The sequence below is a fragment of the Pelobates fuscus genome, chromosome 1 (genome assembly GCF_036172605.1).
Source record: "Pelobates fuscus isolate aPelFus1 chromosome 1, aPelFus1.pri, whole genome shotgun sequence".
Taxonomy (NCBI): domain Eukaryota; kingdom Metazoa; phylum Chordata; class Amphibia; order Anura; family Pelobatidae; genus Pelobates; species Pelobates fuscus.
In genome coordinates, this window is record NC_086317.1 from 320,061,247 (window position 1) to 320,084,739 (window position 23,493).

The window sequence follows — 23,493 nt, forward strand, 5'->3', positions numbered from 1 at the left end:
CACTCATACAAACACACACACTCTGCATTATATACACACACACTCATACAAACAATCTGCATTCTACACACACTCATACAAACAAACACACACTGCATTATATACACACACACTCGTACAAACACACACACTCTGCATTATATACACACACTCATACAAACAATCTGCATTCTACACACACTCATACAAACAAACACACACTGCATTATATACACACACACTCGTACACACAATCTGCATTCTACACACACTCAAACACACTCTGCATTATATACACACACACTCATACAAACACACACTCTGCATTATACACACACACACTCATACAAACAATCTGCATTCTACACACACTCATACAAACACACTGCATTATATACACACAGTGTGTGCGTATATAATGCAGAGTGTGTGTGTAGAATGCAGATTGTTTGTATGAGTGTGTGTGTGTATAATGCAGAGTGTGTTTGTATGAGTGTGTATATAATTCTAAAAATCACAGAATTTCATAGCCCCAAGTTTTACCCTCGACTTATCCACGAGGCATAGCATATTTCACAATTGTTGGTCACAAAACTGCCCTCGACTTATACATGAGATCGACTTATACACGAGTATATACGGTAATTACCGTGTTACAGCTCCTGAAAATATTCTCTCCACAATTCTACTTGATATGGCTGTAAATAAAGAAAAAAAACAACACACACACATTAGGCAAAAATATTTGGACACATTACAAGGCTTTCCAAAATAATTATTAAAGGCTTTCCAAAATAATTATTAAAGGGAAACTCCAGTGCCAGGAAAACGATCTGTTTTCCTGGCACTGGAGGGTCCCTCTCCCTCCCACCCCCCAATCCCCGGTTACTGAAGCCAATGCCGCACATGCGCATTATGTCTCCCCATAGGAAAGCATTGAAAAATCATTTCAATGCTTTCCTATGGGGTTTTGAGTGACGCTGGAGGTCCTCACACAGCGTGAGGACGTCCAGCGACGCTCTAGCACATGTTTTTCTGTGCTAGAACCCAGGAAGTGACCTCTAGTGGCTGTCTAGTAGACAGCCACTAGAGGTGGAGTTAACCCTGCAATGTAATTATTGCAGTTTATAAAAAACTGCAATAATTACACTTGCAGGGTTAAGAGTAGTGGGAGTTGGCACCCAGACCACTCCAATGAGCAGAAGTGGTCTGGGTGCCTAGAGTGTCCCTTTAACATGATAACTAGTAGAGTGGAAATAGTAATAGGTTTTTCGTTTCTCCCATTTTTACTGGAAATCCTGGTGTTAATTCTAAGAGAGAGATGTATGTATGTATGTATGTATGTATGTATGTATGTATGTATGTATATATACACACACACACACACACACCATACTGTATGCCTAAAGAATACAACACCAGCAGTGGCTATACCCTGTCCCTACTAAGTATAACACATGCAGTGTCTCCCTCCCCAATAATGGTACCAAAAACTGCAGATATAAGCAAAATATACTTTATAGGCATATATTAACTGTGACTAGTGGAAACAATGCATCTGCCAAGCAGATATAATCCTGGGTCTAAAAATATAAAAAAGTCCATAGTCCACAATAATAGTTTGGGAACTTGTCTTGAGAGCAATTTAGAGTCCAGGTGCGTTTCTCCACTTTGGTTGCTTTTTCCAATGGTCGCAAGCCAACTCTGTATTTAAAGGTCCCGTACTGGGCAGCGTTTAACGTTGCTCATTCATTACATAATATTATAGATTATATTAATAAATGAATAGCTCAAAGCTTTTTCCTGAGTGTAACGGGTGAAACATGTTGCTGTGAAAGCTGCTTGTGAACTGTGTAACAGCACGAGGATTACAGCAGCAAGGAGTTTCAGAACAGCCCCCCTCCCCATTAAAGATACTGGTGGCACAAAACAAACCGGTGGAGCATGCTGCTGTGATTTCTACTCATGCTTATATTGTGGTTAATGGAGACAGTAACCACATTTTTACCCTGTAAGAGTTCCTATCAGGGTTTTGGATATCTGATTAAACAGTATTACACTATGTGTTTTATTGTAGCTTTCAAGGTAATTGAAAAAGGATACATTGTTTGCAACAAAATATCATATTGATAGTGAATGCTGAAACGGAACACCCAAGTACCCAATTTTATATGGATTGGATTGTGCAATATGAAGTGTTACCTCTAAATACTATTTCAGGGGATTATTCACCGATTCTGCCGATTGTTTATGTATTTGAATTGAGAATTAGGGAATATTCTTGTTTTATGGAGCCAATATACTATTGAATATCTAAGCATTGTTAGTATTTTGCATTAGTATTTTCTGCGCTCTCTTTTCTGTGTTTTTAATGACAAAAAGCTGATTTTCCACAGAGACTGTTTGTGATAGGAAAAACGAAGTAATAATAATAATAATAATAATGGCACTTTATTTAAAAATATAAATATGCAAAAGAGACTAATCAAAGGTTTTATAAATTACTTGACCATCAAAAAAAGGGGAAAAATATAAACATTTGCAAAATTTTATAGCCAAAGTATATGAAGAAAAAAAAAATATATGGCTTCCAAAAAAAAAAAAAAAAAAAAAAAAATATATATATATATATATTTTTAAATAAGACAATAGGTTGTCATGGCAACCTACACTTAGTGAACGGATTTTGTTTAAGGGCAGAAGGGGTTTAAACTGAGTGCCGTGGATCCTGCATTGCAGGAGGGTATCATGGTGTAGGTTACAGAATTTTTTTTTTTTTTTTTAACTATTAACACTGACAAGATAATCCAGAAATTGCATTACAGGACACATCTAAAATACAAGGAGTACTGTGTTTTGAAGGTTATGCATATGTTCCCTTACAGTGTCAGGCTGCCCATAGGCAACTCAAATAAAATCATACAAATCTAATGTTGGGTAACCATAGAAACCTCCAGTAGACTGACATCTGATCTATTACATAAAATGAGAGGGGGGGGGGGGAGAAAGGAAGAAAAATAAAAAAGGGGAGGCGACTAGAAAAATAAATAAAATAAATCGCACAATGATACAATCAATATGGGGACCCCAATAAAAATGATAAGCTACAATAGTAAGAAATAATATCTACCACAAAAGTAAACCGGAGCTTGAACCTTTGAGGGATTAATTGATGGTTGTTCTAGATTATAGTATGTAATGTATAAGCATTGTTAAACTCTGCCAAGTTCAGGGGCTTTAAATACTTAGCAACCATTACAAAAAAGAAAACAAAAAAACAAAAACTGCCAAAACAGAAACACACCTGGACGCTAAACTTATCTCATCATCCTGAGCCTGCAACTATACTCAATGGAATCCGTTGCTGGAGACCACCTCCTCATCCCATAGCTATCGGGATGCTGAACAGCACTGTGGAAAGGTCTGCACTATTTAGCACTGTTGGGAGCACATTATTTTTAGGTACATTTTTTTTTTTAATTCTTTATTTTTTCGAAGTGCATGGGTAATTATACAAGATGAAATTGGTGAATAACATTGCATATGGTATACATGTAAATGACAAGATATTCTGCACTTCTTTTTTATAATAATTAAGGTAACAAGCGCGAGTAGCCTTATTGTCTAGAAAAGCATATGATATAGCATCCGATTTGAACTGGCAATAAGTATTATGAAATATGCATAATGACTGAGTTAGCAGTATTGGGATTAGCGGGGTGGCTCCACTGCGCTGTAGTGTGCGAGTTACAGGTTGTAATTAAACAAGAGTTGTTATGCAGTTGGGACACTAGTTAAGTCATTGCATATGTGAAAGTGACATGTTTGAAACACGCTAAAAACTAAAAAAAAACAAAAAAACTGAACACATAAATTTAACTGTATGCTTTGCCAGGCAGTTCAAGGTGTAAAATAAGACTGGTTAATTACCAGCTGGTCATTAGTGACCGTTGGTTAAGTGCAGACTGGTAGTGTATGTGCTGCTATACTGCTGAGATGAGGCATGGATAGGGAGGGATAACATAATAGGGAGCAACGATTCAATGAATGAAAAATAACTTGAGTGAGAACCGTAACTCAGCAGATAGAGTCCCCGCGGCTGCAGCCCTTCACCCAATGCCGCTAGTGTGCAGGTACAGATAGTCCCTTCTTTGGTCCGGTCTGGTGTTTTTGGGTGCCCGCTTGTGAGGTGCGGCAGATTCCGGTTCTCGTGTGTATCTGGCATGGATAGTTGCAGCATCCCAAAGTCCAACTGCTTGAGTCCCATCTTCAGGTCCATCCGCTCAGCGGCTTGGTGGCTTATGTTTGTGGCTTTGGGAGGTGGTGTCGTCGTTGGTGGTTCCTGGGATCTCCGTGGATTTTTCTGGGTCTGATGTTGTGAATGTGGTCTGCTCCCCTGCAGGTATTTAGCAGATTGCTGGTGTTAGAGGTTGTCTGTGGCCTCCTTTGAGCTGCTGCTCTGTTCTTTCGTGTTGGTTTGCGGGCTGGGGGGGAGAGGTCTCCCTCTCCGGCGCCATCTTGAGGCCCTGTTCAGATGGAGGCCTGCAGTTTGCGGGCTTTTCTCTGTGTGGGCGATTTTCAGGCATGTTAAGCTGCTGTGTTCTGCTCTCCAGTTTTGCCCAAAAGGTGTTGAATATGGCATTAAGCCTGATCAGGATGTTGGGCCGTATTTTGAGGCAGGTATTGTCGCACGCGGTGTCCGCCATTGTTGCTGGAGACTGCTCCTGTGGTTTCGCAGTCTGTGTCTGTTGTGGCCAGGCTGCTTGGAGGGGTTGGGCCGGGGGGGGGGGGGGGGGGGGGGGGGGGGAGCGGGCATTCAGTGGCTCTGTACCCCCGGCAAAGGGGCGAGGAGAGCGGCCACCTCCCCCCAGCCGCCGTAGCTCGCCATCTCGGGTTTTGCGGTAAATACTCGTGTCACGTATCGGGTTATTCGCCAGGGTGCCCTTAACGTGAGGAGCGTACCCCGGCATCTGTGCAGGCATCGAGTTGGTGAGTATTTCGGGCATATCAGCGTGGGCTGTGGGAGCCCCTTCAACATGCGTCCATTCAGTTTGCAGGTCAAGCCCCGCCCCCCTATGTACAGTTTTATATTATTGACACACTAAGAATTTTATAGTATTGATTTTCACTTGATATAAAAAAAAACTAAATTACAAGTTTATTCTAATTCTCTCCCCCCCCCCTTTTTTTTCTTGCATTCATTGCTTGTCTGGTTTCATGTAATAACATCTGGATACACAGTTCCCCAACTATAATTGGGGACTATGGACTTTTAGATTTTAAACTTACAATTATTGTATTAAAAGCAGTAATCCTGAAGACTAATCATATGCGCTTGTTTTTACTTTGGTAGTCCCACCGTTTCTTATTTATGTGTATAAAGTATATTTTGCTAATCTGTGCAATTTAGTACCAATTATACAAAAATAAAATAAAAAAAATAGACATCGCTTGTGCTATACTTTATAGGTCCATTGTATAGTTATTACTGTTATTATATTCCATAAGGATATGGTGTAGATCTGTGTGTTTTAGATCAAACCATTATTGGATAGAGAATTCAAATTCTTATACTTTGTTTTGCACAAATCGGAAAACGTACATCCAAGAATTTTTTTTTTTTTTAAATAAACCCCACACTAACACAAATACACTGCCTGGCCAAAAAAAAGTTGCCACCTGGATTTAACCAAGCAAATAGGTAAGAGACTCCTATTGGCTAGTTAGTGCATGGGCGACTATCTTTCAGCTGGCAACAAGTTATTTAACCCCAACTGATGCAATGATTAGCTTCTCATTTCTTAAACCACACATCCCGCGGTCGTGGAAAAGAGGTTAGTCTGTTTAAGAAGAGTCAAATCATTGGCATGAATCAAGCAGAGAAAACCTCTAAGGTTGAAAAACTACTAAAATTGGGTTAAGAACTGTTCAACAAATTAAAAACTGGAAAGACAGTGGGGAACCACAATCAAGAAAGAGGTGGTTGGAAAAAAAAATTCTGATCGTGACATCATGCTTAGTGCCTACTGTACAAGCCTGTGGGGCAGTGCTATGATCTGGTGTTGCTGCAGTTGGTCAGGTCTAGGTTCAGCAACATTATGTGCCCAAAGGACTACCTCAATATACTGATTGACCAGATTATTCCATCAATGGATTTTTTCTTCCCTGATTGCACGGCATATTCTAAGATGACAATGCCAGGATTCATCGGGCTCAAATTGTGAAAGAGTGGTTCAGGGAGCAAGAGACATTTTCACACAAGGATTGGCCACCACAGAGTCCAGACCTTAACCCCATTGAAAATCTTTGGGATGTGCTAGAGAAGGCTTTGCACAGTGGTCTGACTCTCCCATCATCAATACAAGATCTTGGTGAAAAATTAGTGTAGCACTGGACTGAAATAAATATTGTGACATTGCAGAAGCTTATCGAAACACAATGCCACAGCGAATGCATGCTGTAATCAAAGATAAATGCGGTCCAACAAAATATTAGAGTGTGTGACTTTTTTTGGCCAGGCAGTGTACATCTCTACACAGGGAACCACCAACTCCTAAACTGTATTCCAGAAAAGGAAAACCCAGCACAGCTGAACGTCAAAGAGACTCTTTAATCACCAACATTCCAGCAGTACAATCAACACTTCAATTGAAATTCTTGTTTTGTAGTGCCAAATACAAAGTGAAAGCTTTTATATAAAAAAATAAAAAAGTGATATCACATTACTTTGCAAATGTTTCTGCATTTCAAACTTAAAGTAGTTTTCAAACTTAAATTTAAACTTCAGCTATTAGTATCCAGAGATTACTTACTGTAATAAAGTGGGGATGTCAAATATTAATCCAACAGCTCTTCATAAACAATTTCAATGAAATTTAGCAAGTCACACGTTCTATTTTGGTTGTAAGAAGTGCATAAGATTTAACAGCTACACGTCCTATTTTGGACCAAAGTTTAGATTATTCCTTTTTGTTATCAATATCAAAATAGGATCCATTTAAATCTTATTACCACTCAAACGAATTGTGAGCTCTTGTATTTACAGTATTGGTATTATATATTCATAATATATCTTGCATACATAGATGTACTAACACACACTCATACCATGATCACTATGCTTGGAAAGGTCTTGTTCATCAATGTACAAGTCATGGTCTGTATCAAGTTCCCAGAATTTGCAATAGATGACATAGAAATGCTCATAAGAAAAGTAATCTGTTGACTGATTGATATCTTCCTCTTCCAACAACGCAACATGCTGTAAACAAAGAATCATAAAACAGTCAGATGATCTGCAGAGTACAAGTTATTCATATGCACACGAGGGTGCTGCTTTCCATTCCTTCCTAAAGACATAAGCCCCAACAGATTTCATTAGCTGCAACGGAAATTAATTCCTGTTAATATATACCCACAGAGCCCATATAGTCAACAGCAGTTATTTTGCCTCATGCATCAGCATTACTTGCTGTAGAACCATCCTACCAACTTATGAACTTCAAATTGATATTACTTTAACTGGGTTTGTGCTCAATTTGTTCACATTATTACGCATTTAGTGAAGCATTGCCTCTACTGCAGAGCAGGGTTTAGTGAGATGTGGAGAAATTTGCTTAATAAAATTTTTAGGTTGTTTGAATTTGTTTTTTTTTTGTAACTATGCTTCATTCCTGAAACAGATTTCACTTTCACTGAAAGTCTCTAGTTTGTTGTATTAAATTACCGGTAACGTAATATGGCGTTGCCCACCAATACCAACTCCATGATGCTGAACGTGAGAACCTTGATATAAGACAATACTTCGTCTGTGTCAGTCCTCCACAACAAGTCAATGTCATATCAGGTCATTTCAAAGTGGGCTGCAGGACTCAGAATAGACAAGCATGTCCAAGTCCTAGGAATACCTATCCATGTTGTGCATTGCTGGTGGCCTGGTCTGCATCATGGCTATGATTGCGCCCTAAATTTGCTTTGGCGAACACGTGTAAAGCAGTGTTTGCATGTGATATAGTCTCCTGGCAGTCTCACTAGTAGAAATCCAAGCAATGTAACAGGTGCTGGGAGCATATACTGTATATATGTAGACTTGATTACACGCAGAGGTCTGTGGTCCCCATGCAAGATGACTTGGCCAGCAGGCACCAAGTAAAAAGTAAAGGGACTTTAAGGTTTACAAGGTACTTTGCAGAGGTCTATGTGCACCTGTCCTGAATACAACTTTATTCTTTAAAATAGAATAAAAAAATGTAACCTCTGCACTGAGCTAGCCAAAACTACTAGTGGATATTACTATGAGGAAGAAAACAAATTCCACTGTATTTAGACCTTCTTGTGCAATATTCACAGAGCAGATGACAACAAACCACAATATGGCTGCAAGAGGCACAGAAGTTATGATCAAAACAAAACCTAGAATTTGAGCTATAGGTCTGTTCAACCATAATGTACCTATTTCAAATTAAGTGCACCCACAATTATATATAGTTTTGTTCAGGAGAAACAGGGGATTCATTTCACATGAGATCTTTATATATTAAATTATTTAATATGAATAGTATCTAAAAAAGCGAGTGAAATGAATAAACTATTTTCCAAGTTCTGCATGGCACTTTAACTGTGAATGTCAAAATTTTACTGCCAGAATTACACATATTTACATGCTGTGATGTCCCACGAGTACAACAATGCCCCCTATGTACAGGTTTTATGGTGTTTTGGAAAACTACAGGGTCAAATAAAGAGCTTGCCCATTTCAGTTTTTGCACATTGAAGTTTGATTGGCATATGTTGCCTTTGAGACCATTTGGCAGCCCAGGAATGCAAATTACCCCATCAAGGCATCTCATTTGCCAAAGCCAGTTAGTCATAAACCCTGTTCAAAGTTAACATTCATATTTGTTCAGAGAGATCTAACTAGTACAAAAGTACCAGCCTCTACCCCTCCCATCCCCCCCTATTTGCAAAAGTAAACAACCCAGGTGTCATCGCGATCACATGGCCAGGAAGGGCTGGATTGGCAGTTCCCGCGGTTACCAGGTAACGCAAGTATCTCAGGCCACAAACCGTTCCAGCATCACTGGTTAAAGGGTCAAGCTAAGCATTAAAACAAACTTTAGCTTAATGAAGTCATGGTCCAGTAATTATGATCCAGTAATTATGTGGCAGCAATATAAATAACCGTACAGATTCCCAACGTACATTCACTAAACTGTTTATTGGCCAAGTTTTCATATAATGTTATATTATGCTGCCTGTTTCCACGCTGGTTCTCTGTTAAATATCACCCGCTTTACAGAAGCATGTGTTGTATGAAAAGAGGGCAGCTCAGCTTAACTTCAAAAAGTTCATAAATGCATAGTTTTTAACATCATTGTTTAAATGCATTAAAATATGCATTTTGCAACACATTTCCTGTCACTTCTATCATGCAGGAATGTTACACAGTGACTGTCAGCAGGGAGAAGGAAGTTCAAGTTTTTATTTTTTTATGCTTACACTTGCATATCTGAATCCATAGAATCCATACCTGATGAAAGACAAATTTCCTATCCTTTCAATTTCAGGTGGACTTTACTACTACAATACTCTGGCACCATGTCTTGTGTCTTTTACATTGATGTGAAAATCCTGATTGGGCAATGTCAATTTCTCTATTATGCTAAAAACTAAGAATCCCAACTAAGCAGCACCGATTATGTTCACCTGTAAAAAATTACTTTTCCTTAGTTCAGCACACGTTATTCGGCCTGACCACGATCGATTCACAGTGTAAAATATCCTCTGAATGACCTAAAGGATACAAATCAAGAAATTATAAAGAAGTCACAAAGCCAATTAGGGTGTACCAACCCCTTGTATTATTGGAGCAGCTCTCAGATACCCAATGGAGATTAACTATGCAGCACTGCCAAACAGTCTACAAGACAGAGAGAGGTTTAACTCTAATAAAAAATAAACTTAAAAGTGTAACACAAACACTTGTGAATATAATGGACACAAGAATAGATCTGATATAAGAGGCATTTATATATATATTAAAAAAACAACAAAAAAACAACGTTATTAGAGGGGAGCGGTGTTACAAAATACACAACTGCGAGAAAAACATGGGGTTGGTTGCACTCACCTGAACATGCTTAAATGGGGTGCTGCTGGGGGCCAATAAGTACAGTAAAAATGAAAATCCAGCGCACTCCCTTATAAGGGTGTGCAGGATTTTCATTTTTACGAAATACACAACTAAAATGGATCCAGTTTCAGAACTGACATATGCAGGGAGATCCTGGCACAGCCAGAATAAACCAAGTAAGTTAATTTAACCTCATTGTGCCACATGTGCTGGCCCAAGTTATGAAAAAAAAATGCCCAAAAAGTACTTTCTGCCAATCAGCAGATGCTCATATCATATCATTGCACTCAGTACATCACTGTGTGATGACAACAGCCTGGACAGGGATGTACTTGTTAAAGGGACACTATAAGTGCCAGGAAGAGAGCCACTAGAGGCAGAGTTAGTGCTGCAATGTAAACATTGCACTCTCTCTGGAACAGTCATGTTTTACATTGCAGCATTAAGTGCAATAGGTACAGTGCATCCAGACCACTTCAACAAGCTGAAGTGGTCTGGGTGATTATAGTGTCCCTTTAATACGGCAAATGCCTTAGTAGTACAAGACTCTTAATAATGCAAGACTCTTAATAATGAAATTTCTAGGGTTCAAACAATTCTAAACCCCATTTTCAAACTTATACATAGTTACAAAAAAAATACAAAAAAAAGTAAATGAACAGGAGGGAGATTAATAAAAACAAGACTATTGTTTCATTCTGCTGGCCCAAGTTTTTGTCTAACTTGGGCCAGCAAACTCAGCACTTGCACATGTGGCACCATGAGGTTAAATTAATTTACTGGGTTTATTCTGGCTGTGCCAGGATCGCCTGGTATATGATGTAAATTCTGAAAAAATACAAAGAGTAAATGAACAGGAGGGAGATTAATAAAAATACTTAAGGGCTACAATGAACGATTAAAGCCCTGTTGCATGGAATACAAAAAACAAAAAATTTCACCCAGTACTAAAATGCTTTTCAATATCCATCAGACTTGGAAATGGGCAGGAAGGTCAAGTTACAACATACAATGGTCATCAAATTCCTAAACAAAGATCAGTGAATCTTTTGCCAATTTGCAATTATTTGGCAACAACTGTGGGGACTCCACTACATTTCGACAAGGATAACACTATTTATTGTAACAAATATAGAATTATAAATCTACTCTTGTAACAAAATATATTGTCCTCAAAATAAATCAATCATTAAATCACTATGGTTTACGAGTCAAAAGCAAAATGTTTTTTTTTTTATCTTTTCCTTTGAGTTTTGTTTTTAGGAGATCATAAAACATTGGGATAAAGGCAAGAAAAGTTAGGGAAAATGAGGCACTCATGTCATAGCAAGAGAGGCAATTTTAAGCATGTCACATACATAGTACCGAGGTGAGGACCTTCAAACGTCTAAGGGGTGAAGTTGAGGTCATGTCATTGTTTGGTCACAAATAAACCTTTACATTTCTCAGAAATGGCAAGATATACATTAAGATGTAATGTTTTGGTGCTTAGAGTAGGGATAGCCAGCCTTCGGCACTCCAGTTGTTGTGGACTACATCTCCCAGGAAGCTTTGCCAACATGATGGCTGTAGGAGTATTGTGGGAGATGTAATCTACAAAATCTGGAGTGCAGAAGGCCGCTTCAATTCTAGGAGAATGAAACAAATGAAATATTTAAAAAAATATGTGGGGCTGTTGTAGGTTTGATAACAGACAATTAGAATCCCCATTTCACGTGACCACACATTATCATCCCAATAGGATTCAGTGAACACAGAATACTACTACTCGATGGTATAAGATATAAGAAGGAGAAATAAATGAAAAAAATAAATTTTACTTACAGTGGTGATGTAGCGAGAATGAAATTCTGAAGCTTCTCTCAAAAATGTTAAATGTGGATGAGTGTTTACCACATCCTGATAAAAATAAAATTACACTGTATGAGAACTTGCCCGCAATTTCTAGTTTTTAAGAAGTCAGGTTACTCGCAGCAATCCAATGCAAGAAACAAGCAAAACAAAAAACAAAGTGTTTATTTTTTTCCCATAAGTGTTTAGAAACCATAATAATAAAAAAAAATTATATATACATACACACACACACATATATATATATATATATATACACATACACAAACAAAAAAAGTTTATTAAAATCATTTCATCAACAAGCTTAAAAAAAAAAAAAAAGTGTGTTAGGTTTTTTTGCTAGAATAGAAAAAAAATAGCACAGCTATCAGCACATATCTTTGTCACTTAAAGAGCTTCACCATTTAAAAATATATTGTGCTATAATATAATTACATGACCCACCACTGTGACGTGTTAAAAGAGGTAAACTGGCTTTCGCTGGAGTCCAGATGCACTCTTCATTTTTCTAGCCTTGTGCTCAGGAGCTTTTCTGGGAAACTCCCACCCTACCCGAGTAGAGTGCTCTCCCCAGATTTTCCCACTTCATACAATGTCCGATACAGTACCAGCACTTTATTTAGTATACCATAATACAAAAATAAAGCAACTTGATCATCATTTTCCTACAGAGCACCTCAATAATGCGATAAACTCACAGACACTATCAAATCTTCCTCCGGTATAAAATCATTTAAGAGATCCTTGTCAACATACCCTGGTACAGAATGCACCTGTAATAACGGTCTTACCTGTTCTTTGTAAATTTATAGTTTTATTTTAATATTTTTTTATATTATATTATATATAACAATGTAATGTTTGTGGACCGAGGACATACTTGAAAATGAGAGAAATCTCAAGGTATCCTTCCTGGCAAAATATTTTATAAATAAATAAAATAATTACAATGCAGAAAAGTGAGTAAAAGCATGTTTCGTGCCTGGTCGGCCTCTTCGTCACAATGTGAAATATCGTTACATGGGTAAAAATGCATCAAATCTAAAGTCGGACCATACTAATAATTTCATGTATTCTCGTTCAACAGGTACCCCCAAAAATCCTATCCTGCAAGACAGCCTAAAATGCCTTTGCATTAAACTCCAAGGGGTAAATCCAAGGGGTAAACATGGCAAAGGTCAAGAAACTTGGCTAAGGGAGTCTTGCAAGAGGAGGATTTTGACAGGTATGGCATTACCATTTACATAAGGCATTTGAGTACCAAAAACAAAAGCAACCATCCTCAAGTTTAATTACATACAACCTCAATACAAAGGTTTTGAAAACAAAATAAGTTGCTCTGGCAACAGCTCTGTTCTTTCAATGCCCTTCTCCTCTGCTGAGATCACTGCTGGCAAATGTTCTAGACTAGAGAGTGGGCTTTTGCTCTATAAGCAGCAAAGTCTGTTCACAGCAATGTGACAAATGAGTGCAAACGGTTAATTCTACACAAAAGAACATTTCAATCAAGTATTAGTGATACATTTGCAATCTGAGAATTAATGTAAGTACAATTTTGTATTATCTACAATTTGTATAACAGAACTCAATTGCGTGTAATACATGAACATTAACCCATACCTGTAAAAAGGGAACAAAGTCCTCTCTCTCCAAATAAGTGCATCCAGGCTTGGCTAGGAGTTGCATGAACTTAGCGGTATCGTCATGGCATGTCTGCAAGATCCTAAAAAATAAAATGAACACACATTAGTAATTTTATTATTATATATTAATAAGTGTACATATACATTGTGTTATCTAGGAAATAATAGAGGGTCTGATGGGAAGTTTCTGGTTAAGGAAAAAAAGTTGAAAATGGATTAAGCACCTTAGCCACGAACATGCAATGATTCAGAGTACTGCGTTAAAGTGCTTTCTCTGGACCACCATATTTTCTCACTTTCCAACCATTGCAAAAGTACAAATACCAGCCCAAGGCTTTTTCAAAGGTTATTTTGCCATTTTAATAGGCACGCAGGAAACAAAGCGGTCTCTTCCTTCTCTTGACTGTGCACAGTTCAGTAAAATGCCATTATAAAAAAGTGGCAGGTCCACATGACTTTATAAAATAGTAGGTAATAAGTAATACTGTCACAGCTGGTATACAGTCATACTGGCAAAAAGGGAGTTGAAATGGTTTAAAAAAAAAAAAAAAAAAAAAGAAAAAGGTATAATTAACACACACACACACACATATATATATGCACCTAGGCATTTGATCCACTAGAGGAAATACAGGATGAGTGCCTTGTCTACACACACACAATAATAAAGCATGTCAAAAGTATCCACCTAAAGAACAAACCATGCCAATGAGATAGATATCTATCTCTAGTTACTGTAATTTGCTAGTTTAGGATACACACATGAGCTTTAAACACACAATTTCCAATTCCCATGAATAACATGCCTAATATTATTATGAGAAAAGTGCAGTTATAAGTTTACCTGTAGAGCTCAGCTCTCTCATTTTAACAGAGGTTGTTCAAGTTATTTTCTCTGAAGGTTGGAAGAACACTTTTTTTCCTTCTTTTTTTAACGCATTGATCTTTATTTTAACATTAAATCTTCCCAACCACAAAACAAAAATGGAGCCACAGCCAAAAGAGGGATTACTCACTTTCGCCATATTGCAACAAACTTATGGACAGACACAAATCCTGTTCGGTCACCTCCAGCCGCATAAAACAATGGTGATTTCCAATAAAGAGGACATTCACAAGCCTGCAATTATGTAGGAGGTGGAAACAAAAATTTACACAGAATTACAAATCTGATTAAATTTGTTATTGAATTTTTTGTCCCACCCCACTATTCCATTATAATGCATGTCCCCCACCCCCCTCCCACCTCCATCAGCCTTAACTGTGTCAAATTAGGGATGGCTTATATCAGCTGAATCTCATCATACACACAGGAATTCGGATGTCATTAGAAATAATTTTGTCTGATCAGAAATCAAAACTGTGTCTGTGTGTATTAGGAATACAAGTCATTGTGTATTGCTATAAATCAAATATCCATGGCAGAGAATTTAGGGACAGCAAGGAATAAAACAAAAGGTCTAGCAGCAGAAACAAATGTTTACCCGATTGCCATATATAGGAGTGTGGATGTCACACACTAGAATACAGCTTCATGATAAAAAGCAGGCTAGGGCAAGCACTCTGAATTGAAAAAAACAGATCTGTCTTCGAAAATGTCCTGTGAATATGTCCCAATAGGGAAATTTGGCATTGTCTACATAACAGACTATTAAACTAGATTAGCGAAACAAAAAAAACAAAAAAAGTTTATATCCCTTTGTTATGCATTAGGAAGTTATTTTCACAAGAAGATATTAAATCTGTCTTTAAAACAATAAGTTAAAATATTTCAGCCTACATATATTCACAATATACCCAAAAATAATGTAAGACATGTATGTGAAACAATTCTAAAAGCTATACTTCAGACTATAGTGGCTTTTTTGGCATAAAATAAGAACTTAATCTGCAAAATGAAATCATATTTTTGACACACTTAAATTTTGTTTCCAATTGATGGCACGATTAAATTGTTTATTTTCCTTGCAGTTTCCTACTTTTCAGTCATTAACCCCTCAAAATCTCAAATCAACAATTTATTTTTTCTTAAGTGAGTTTGGAACTTGGGTGTATGTCTTGGACAACAGCCTTAACACAAACTACTCAGCATAGGAGAATCATAGGTTCACAGTCTAACAATATACACCTATACATAAAAGTACCACAAAACAGCACACATTTATATCCATTACATACCTTAGCCACTTTGCCCATATCATCGAGTGTTGCTCTTTCATTGGGAAAAAGAGAGAAGGTTTTCTCTATTTTTGAAATGATACAATCAATGTTAACATTGTCTTTTGGACACCCTTTAGGGAAATAAAATTTTGGAATATTTTGGCTTAAGGCAGGCGTCAATGGCTCCTCTTTCTTTGGCTGTGCCTACAAAGGAATGCATGAAGAAATTAAATTGTATTTTATGTACACAAAAAACAAAACACCACAATACCAAAATTAGCCTCTGAATACTGTACATTAAGAAGGTCACTAAAGTCACCTATACCACTTTTTAATGAAGTGGTCTGAGTTCACTGGTCCTGCACTTTTAACCCTGAAGACTGCAATGTTTACATTGCACGGTTGGATCCACCTCTAGTAGCTGTGTGGCGGGACCTGGAAGCCCATAAAAAATACAATGATTTCATGGGGCAGTTTGGATGTGCATGCACATCACGTCCCCAATGCTCCTTTATAAAGAGCACTGGACCAGACCATTGGGGTGAAAGGCATTGATGTTGCTGGGGGAGAAGAGATGAGCAGTGCTGAGGGAGGACCTGTATAGAACAATGCATAGTTTTAAGGAATACAGATTTGTAGTCTTAATGCTATATAGTGTTCCTTTAAAGCAGGGGTTCACAAGTTTTTTTCCGTGGAACCCTTTGACATCATATACCAACATCGTGGAACCCCCGAAAAAGCATTGTGGAACCCGCCGTACCACAAACCTTTTAATAAGTGGCTGCAATAGATGCGTTTTTTTACAATGCGGTTAGAAAGAACGTAATGTAAGAAGGAATTTTAATCAGTGTTGGAGCAAAACGATTAGAACACTTTTAAAAAGGTTTCACTACCTGACTGCAAAGGATGCTTTTTTTAATTTTTTTTTTTTTTTTAAAAGAAATGAACATAAGCAGGATTTTGGCTCAGTCATTGAGTAAAGAGAACACTTTACTACATATTTTACCACTTGACTGCAAAGGACACTTGTTAACTGCCCTTAGAAAGTATTTTTTGATATATCACCGATTTCTGATAGTATGCAGAAACAAAAAGTGCATATATACATATATAAAATTATATGTAAGTAAAAATAAATAAAAAAAATGTTAAAATTGCCAAAATCCCGTTAATACTCATTTCACTCTTGCAATTATTTGGTAGTTAGGAGAAACTGCAGCTACTCCCATGAACACTATATGTCACTATGCAAGCAAGTCTCACTTCAACAAAAAGTCAAACCCCTGCTCTTGTGAGAATAGGGAACTACATGGAGCATTTATCAAAATAAGTTAGATATTGCACTTGGATCAATATGCCAAGTCAGTGTGAGGCAGCCAATTACTTGAGCCACAAATGCAATTACACTAAATGTCAAAGTTTAGTTGATAAGGATGGGTGTGGGGGTGGGGAGGTCAGGCAATAATAAGGAGAAATATAAGGGGTAGATTTCAGAAAAGACATCCCCAAAATATTCACTAGTCATATCTAATTTATTAATTTAAAAAAACCTGGAACTTTTATGTTCTCATTGAACAGTTCTTATACTTTAGAAATTATTCATTTAACAGTGAATTGCAGGGAGTTTTACATTTAGGCTAAAATCTGCAAGTTCAGTGTTGGATTGTAATGTGTGATGACCAGTCTATAATGCTAATGGTGTAGGTTTCCTTTATAATGAGGGAGGTGAGATACAATCTCCTTCAGCCCTGGTGTATGTGCTATTTATAGAGCTAGCTATTTCTTTGTCTACTCTTGGTCTGTAAGTCTTTGGCTCATGTTGAAAAAAACAAAACACACACATATATACACACACACACACCCCTTGACTTGTGTATAATAATGCCTCTCCGGATCAGTAGAGATACGTTCTCTCATCATGGTGCACAGTGTTAAGTTTTAAAACAGCAGTAATGAAGGTCTGTGCAAGAGATACGCTAGTGGGGAGATGGAGGGAGAGGAGGAAATAAATAGAGCAACTCTGGGAAGAGAGATGGTGTGACAAATGAATAAAGAGATGGAGTGATATTGGAGAAAAGAAAAGGTTAGCTTAACACTAGGGGGGAGAGAGGAGTGAAGGAATCCTGGGAGGAGAGAAGAGTTAATGAATGCTGAGAGGAGAGAGGAATAAAGGAATACTGGGCTGAGAGAGGGGACAGCCGGGATTCTTACCTTAAATTATTATGATATTTACATAGCGCCATCAAATTCCGCAGCGCTTTACAATGGGCGGACGAACAGACATTTAGATGTAACCAGACAAGTTGGACACACAGGAACAGAGGGGATGAGGGCCCTGCTCAATGAGCTTACATGCTAGATGGAGTGGGGTAACATTACACAAAAAGGTAAGGATAGTATTAGACTAGTGACAGTTGCAGAAGAGGAATCAGTCAGGAGCTATTAACAGTTTAATGGATACGCTTTTATGAAGAAGTGGGTTTTTAACAATTTTTTGAAGGAGTGGAGACTGGGTAAGCATCTAACAGAGGAGGGAAGAGAGTTCCACAGGAACAGTGCAGCCCTCGAGAAATCTTGAAGGCGAGCATCAGAGGTGGGAGTACGGACAGAAGATAGACGGACAGAAGATAGAAGTCTTCAGCAGATCGTAAGGGCCTAGACGGGACATACTTGTGTATAAGGGAGGATAGATAGGTGGGAGCAGCAGTATGTAGAGATTTGAAAGCAAGAACCAGAATTATAAATTGAGCTCTATATTTTATAGGAAGCCAATGTAGGGACTGACAGAAGGGCGAGGCATGGGAGGTGCGGGCGGACAGAAAGATGAGCCTCACTGCCGCATTCATTATGGACTATAATGGCGCAAGTTGGGAGCACGTAAGACCACTGAGAAGCGGATTACAGTAGTCAAGGCGAGAAAGGACAGTGGAATGGACCAACACCTTAGTCGCATCTGGCGTTAAGTAGGGATGCGCGCAATGTTTTTGAGATGGAAATGACAGGATTTGGCGATAGATTGAACAGGAGGCTTGAAGGAGAGGTCGGAGTCAAAGAGAACACCTAGGCAGCAAGCCTGCGTGGTGGAGCTGATGGTAGCACCGTTGACTTGGGGGGGAGACAGACACAGGAGTAACACTTGAGGGACGAAAGACCAGAATTTCAGTTTTGGTCAAGTTTAGTTTCAGGAAGTGGGCAGCCATCCAGTCAGAAACAGCAGAGAGGCAGTCAGAGACACTAGTCAAGAGGGACGGGGAGAGATCAGGAGAGGACAGGTAGATTTGAGTGTCAGCTGCATAGAAATGATATTGGAAGCCAAAGGAGCTAATGAGTTTACCAAGGGAGGCAGTATAGATGGAGAACAGTAGGGAACCAAGGACGGAACCTTGGGGGACACCAACAGAGAGGAGTTGGGGAGAAGAAGCAGAGCCAGAGGAAAAAACTGAAAGTGCGCTGGGAGAGTTAGGAGGAGCACCAGGAGAGAGCAATATCTTGTAGACCGATATTGCGGAGGATGAGAAGAAGCTGTTGATGATCAACAGTGTCAAAAGCCGCAGACAGGTCAAGGAGAATTAGGATAGAGTAATAACCACAAGATTTTGCAGCGAGTAGATCATTGCATACTTTGGTCAGTGCCGTTTCCACAGAGTGATTAACGCAGAAACCAGACTGAAGCGGGTCTAGCAGAGAGTTGGTCTCGAGGAAGTCTGTCAATCTCGCACAATTCTTTCAAGGATCTTGGATGCAAAAGGCAGTGGTGATATAGGACGATAGTTGGATGGGGAGTTAGGGTCAAGATTGGGGTTACAGTTGCATGTTTGAAGGGCGATGGAAATATACCAGAAGAGAGAGCGAGAGATTGAGAATTTTAGTGAGAGGTGGAGAAAGAGAAGAAGACAGAGTACGGATGAGATGCGAGGGAATTGGATCTAGGGAGCAGGTGGTGGGGCCGGAGGACTGGAGCAGAGCAGAAACCTCTTCCAATGTAGCAGGTGCGAATGAACATAGAACAGCAGAGGTAGTGAAGTTAGGGGGAAGTATTATAAGGGGAAGAAGAAGGATGATAGATCTCTTCTCTGATTGTAGAGATCTTGTCAGTGAAGTGAGTTGCAAAGTCTGAGGCGGTCAAGTTAGTAGGTGGAGGAAAAGCAGGTCGAAGAAGAGAGTTAAATGTGTGCAATAGTCGTTTGGGTTTGCGGGAGAGTGTGGTTATGAGGGTATTGAAGTAATTCACTTTTGTAGAGGAAAGAGCCAAGCTGTATGCGCTCAGCATACATTTATAGTGGAGAAAGTCAGATGCACAGTGAGACTTTCTCCAACAGCGTTCAGCAGTTCTGGAGCATTTTTGGAGGTATCGAGTGAGCTTGGTGTGCCAGGGTTGTTGTTGGGGGCGCCTGCGGCGTTTAAATGTACAAGGTGCCATGATGTCTAGTTGAGAGGAGAGGGTGGAATTGTAGTAGGAGCTTGCAGAACTAGGACAGGTGAGGGTTTAGATAGGTAAAAAGTTTGGAGATTAGTGGAGAAATGCTCTAGGTCAAGACATTGGAGGTTTCTGTGAGAGTGATGTTCAGATTGTGGTGTCAATTGGGTCTTCGGTATGCCAATGTCAAAAGTCAGCAGATGGTGATCAGATTGAGAAAAAGGAATATTGGAGACATTAGAGGCAGTACAGAGGTTGGTGAAGGCAAGATCAAGAGTGTTTCCCGCTGTATGGGTTGCTAAATTGGACCATTGCGTAAGCCCAAAGGAGGAGGTTACAGAGAGCAGACGAGAGGCATCATTGCAATTGGGGTTGTTGATTTGGATATTGAAATCCTCAAGTATAAGGGAAGGAGTGCTAGATGAGAGGAAGTGGGGAAGCCAGGAAGAAAAGTGCTCAATGAATAGTCTAGGATAACAAGGGGGGGGGGGGGCAATTCTTAAAGGAGTGGGCGGGCTGACACAGGGCAGGCATGCATAAGTGTGTGGCAATCTCGCGATCTCTGCGGTTTCTGACCTTCTGGAAACAGCAGGGAGAGGTGGCCATCTTGGATGGGGTGATTTACGGCGGAACCCCAATTTTGTTCTCGCAGAACCCTAGTGTTCTGCAGAACACCAATTGGGAAACGCTGATTTAAAGGAATACCCCAATCATATAAAGCTCTTCAACATTATTACACACACCCTGTTTGCCAGCCAATCCCATTACTTCATGGCAAACTAGCTCCGTAGCACAAAACTCAATAGGGAGTTGCCAAGAGCCCCTACCTTACAAAGACATCTCAATGAGCTGTAATACAAATAGAGTGAAATCTAAATGGATGTGTTTCTATTTCTAATGTTAGAGCTTACCTTTCAGTTAACCCCCTCCTTTTCAGAGTAGACACTAGAAATGGTGGATTTTGAGCACAAAGGCAGATTGATACAACTCGCCCAGCAGTTTTATAATGGTTATTTTTTCATTATAAGTTGAAGTTACAAATGCTTGCATATACTACGGTTACTAACCAAAACAATCTATTGTTAAAAGGGCTGTATTTGAAAACTACTTACACTAACTGCATAGGAGATTTAGATGAAATAGCAAATTATATACACACTTTTAAAAACACTCATTCCACAAAAGTAGAATACCGTATATACTAGAGTATAAGCCGAGTTTTTCAGCAGATTTTTTGTGCTGAAAAACCCCAACTCGGCTTATACTCGAGTCAATAGTCTGTATTATGGCAATTTACATTGCCATAATACAGACAGGGGCTGTGGGGGCTGCAGAGAGCGTTACTTACCTCTCCTGCAGCTCCTGTCAGCTCTCTCCTCCTCCGCGCCGTCCGTTCAGCACCTCGGTCAGCTCCCAGTGTAAGTCTCGCGAGAGCCGCGACTCTCGCGAGACTTACAGTGTGAGCTGACAGAAGAGCTGAACGGACGGCGCGGAGGAGAGAGCTGACAGGAGCTGCAGGAGAGGTAAGTAACGCTCTCTGCAGCCCCCACAGAACTGCCAATGCTGGACCACCAGGGAAGGAGAGCCCCCCTCCCTGCCATATATCAAGCAGGGAGGGGGGACAAAAAAAAAATATATATTAATAATAATTAAATAAAAAAAATAAATAAAAAAAATTAAAATAAAAAAAATTGCCCACCCCCCCACCAAGGCTCTGCAACACACACACACTGCATTCATACACATTCATACACACACACTCTGCATTCATTATACACACACTGTAAATAAATATTCAATTAATATATTTTTTTAGGATCTAATTTTATTTAGAAATGTACCAGTAGCTGCTGCATTTCCCACCCTAGTCTTATACTCGAGTCAATAAGTTTTCACAGTTTTTTGGGGTAAAATTAGGGGCCTCGGCTTATATTCGGGTCGGCTTATACGGTACATAATGAAGTAAATTACATGTCACAAGGGTTATTGTCATATCAGAATCCAGTGCAATAAAGGAGTATTTAGAGAAGAAAAGTAAAGTAAAATAACTACAACTGTGACTTATGCAGAAAGGTAGAATTATTATTTTACGATAAATGTGAACTAGAGTAGCATTGAGCCATATAACCAGATCAGGGTCTTCGAAAACAAAACAAAAACAGACTATACTTTAGCCTCATTGATATTTGTGTTCAGCAAAGTCTCCCGAGTAAAACAGTACCCCCATGTACAGGTTTAAAAGCGTTTTTGAAAGTTACAGGGTCAAATATTTTTACATTGAAAAATGCCAGGTTGGTTACGTTGCCTTTGAGAGCATATGGTAGCCCAGGAATGAGAATTGCCCACACCTCCGCTATTGCTCATTCCTGGTACCTACTCATTCCCAACCTATCACGTTCATTGCTGTATATGACTCATGCACACAGCTTGTCTTCTCACCTCCCTCACCTGAATTGAGCGGGACCATGGTCATTTTATACCGGGTGTCCTCATAAGTGTTGACTATCAATGAGGCTAAAGTATAGTCTGTTTTTGTTTTGTTTATATATCGCTGTGATATTTTTTTACTGTTTTGAATCACTAATATTTGTGTTCAGCAAAGTCTCCCGAGTAAAACCGTATCCCCCATGTACAGGTTTTAGGGTGTCTTGGAAAGTTACAGGGTTAAATATAGTGCTAGCAAATTAAATTCTCTGGACTTTTGGCCTGGGTTGTCAGGCATGTCCCTCAAATTGCAATCAATTAAATTACTTAATTAGGTAAAAATATTATATAAATATGCACGTAGAATTTTAAAATATATTATACACACAGATTTAGATATTTGAAGTCTATGTGTATATTTATATAATTATTTATGCAATTTTGTATATGGACATATGTATATTCCGTATTATTTTTATTTATATATACACACAATTTCGTTACAAGTGTACTTTGAGAGATATAGATAAATATCAAAATACAGTTGGAATAAAATTTCATATAGATATAATTTTTAAAAAAATATTTTTACTTTTATTTAATTTACATATACATATATATATATACATATATATATATATATATATATAAATACATATATATATATATTTACATATACATATACATATACATATACATATACATATACAAAAAACTTGAAAAATCCCCCGCACTCACGCTTTCTAGTGTATCCAATACGCCGGGTGCCTGGCATGAACTCCAATCGACATATTCCTGCAAAAGACTGCCGCTCACCGGTCTTGTAAAAATCCAAATTTTATTGAGAAAAAAAAGTTAAAAGAGAGACCAACGTTTCAGTCCCAGCT

General features: G+C 38.7%; 1 protein-coding gene across 3 annotated transcripts in view; it reads right to left on the minus strand.

Annotated features, from left to right (window-relative positions):
- The window catches only part of LOC134615084 (serine/threonine-protein phosphatase 2A regulatory subunit B'' subunit beta-like), a 77,885-nt gene that overhangs the window by 13,013 nt on the left and 41,379 nt on the right, over positions 1-23,493 (minus strand). For all 3 annotated transcript variants that reach the window (XM_063459499.1, XM_063459490.1, XM_063459507.1), the window contains exons 2-8: positions 15,784-15,969; positions 14,622-14,725; positions 13,583-13,685; positions 11,936-12,010; positions 9,685-9,771; positions 7,087-7,240; positions 629-677 (exon numbers count right to left, since the gene is read on the minus strand). In XM_063459499.1, the coding sequence (XP_063315569.1) occupies positions 629-677; positions 7,087-7,240; positions 9,685-9,771; positions 11,936-12,010; positions 13,583-13,685; positions 14,622-14,725; positions 15,784-15,969 (758 nt within the window). The remainder of the gene's footprint in view (positions 1-628; positions 678-7,086; positions 7,241-9,684; positions 9,772-11,935; positions 12,011-13,582; positions 13,686-14,621; positions 14,726-15,783; positions 15,970-23,493) is intronic.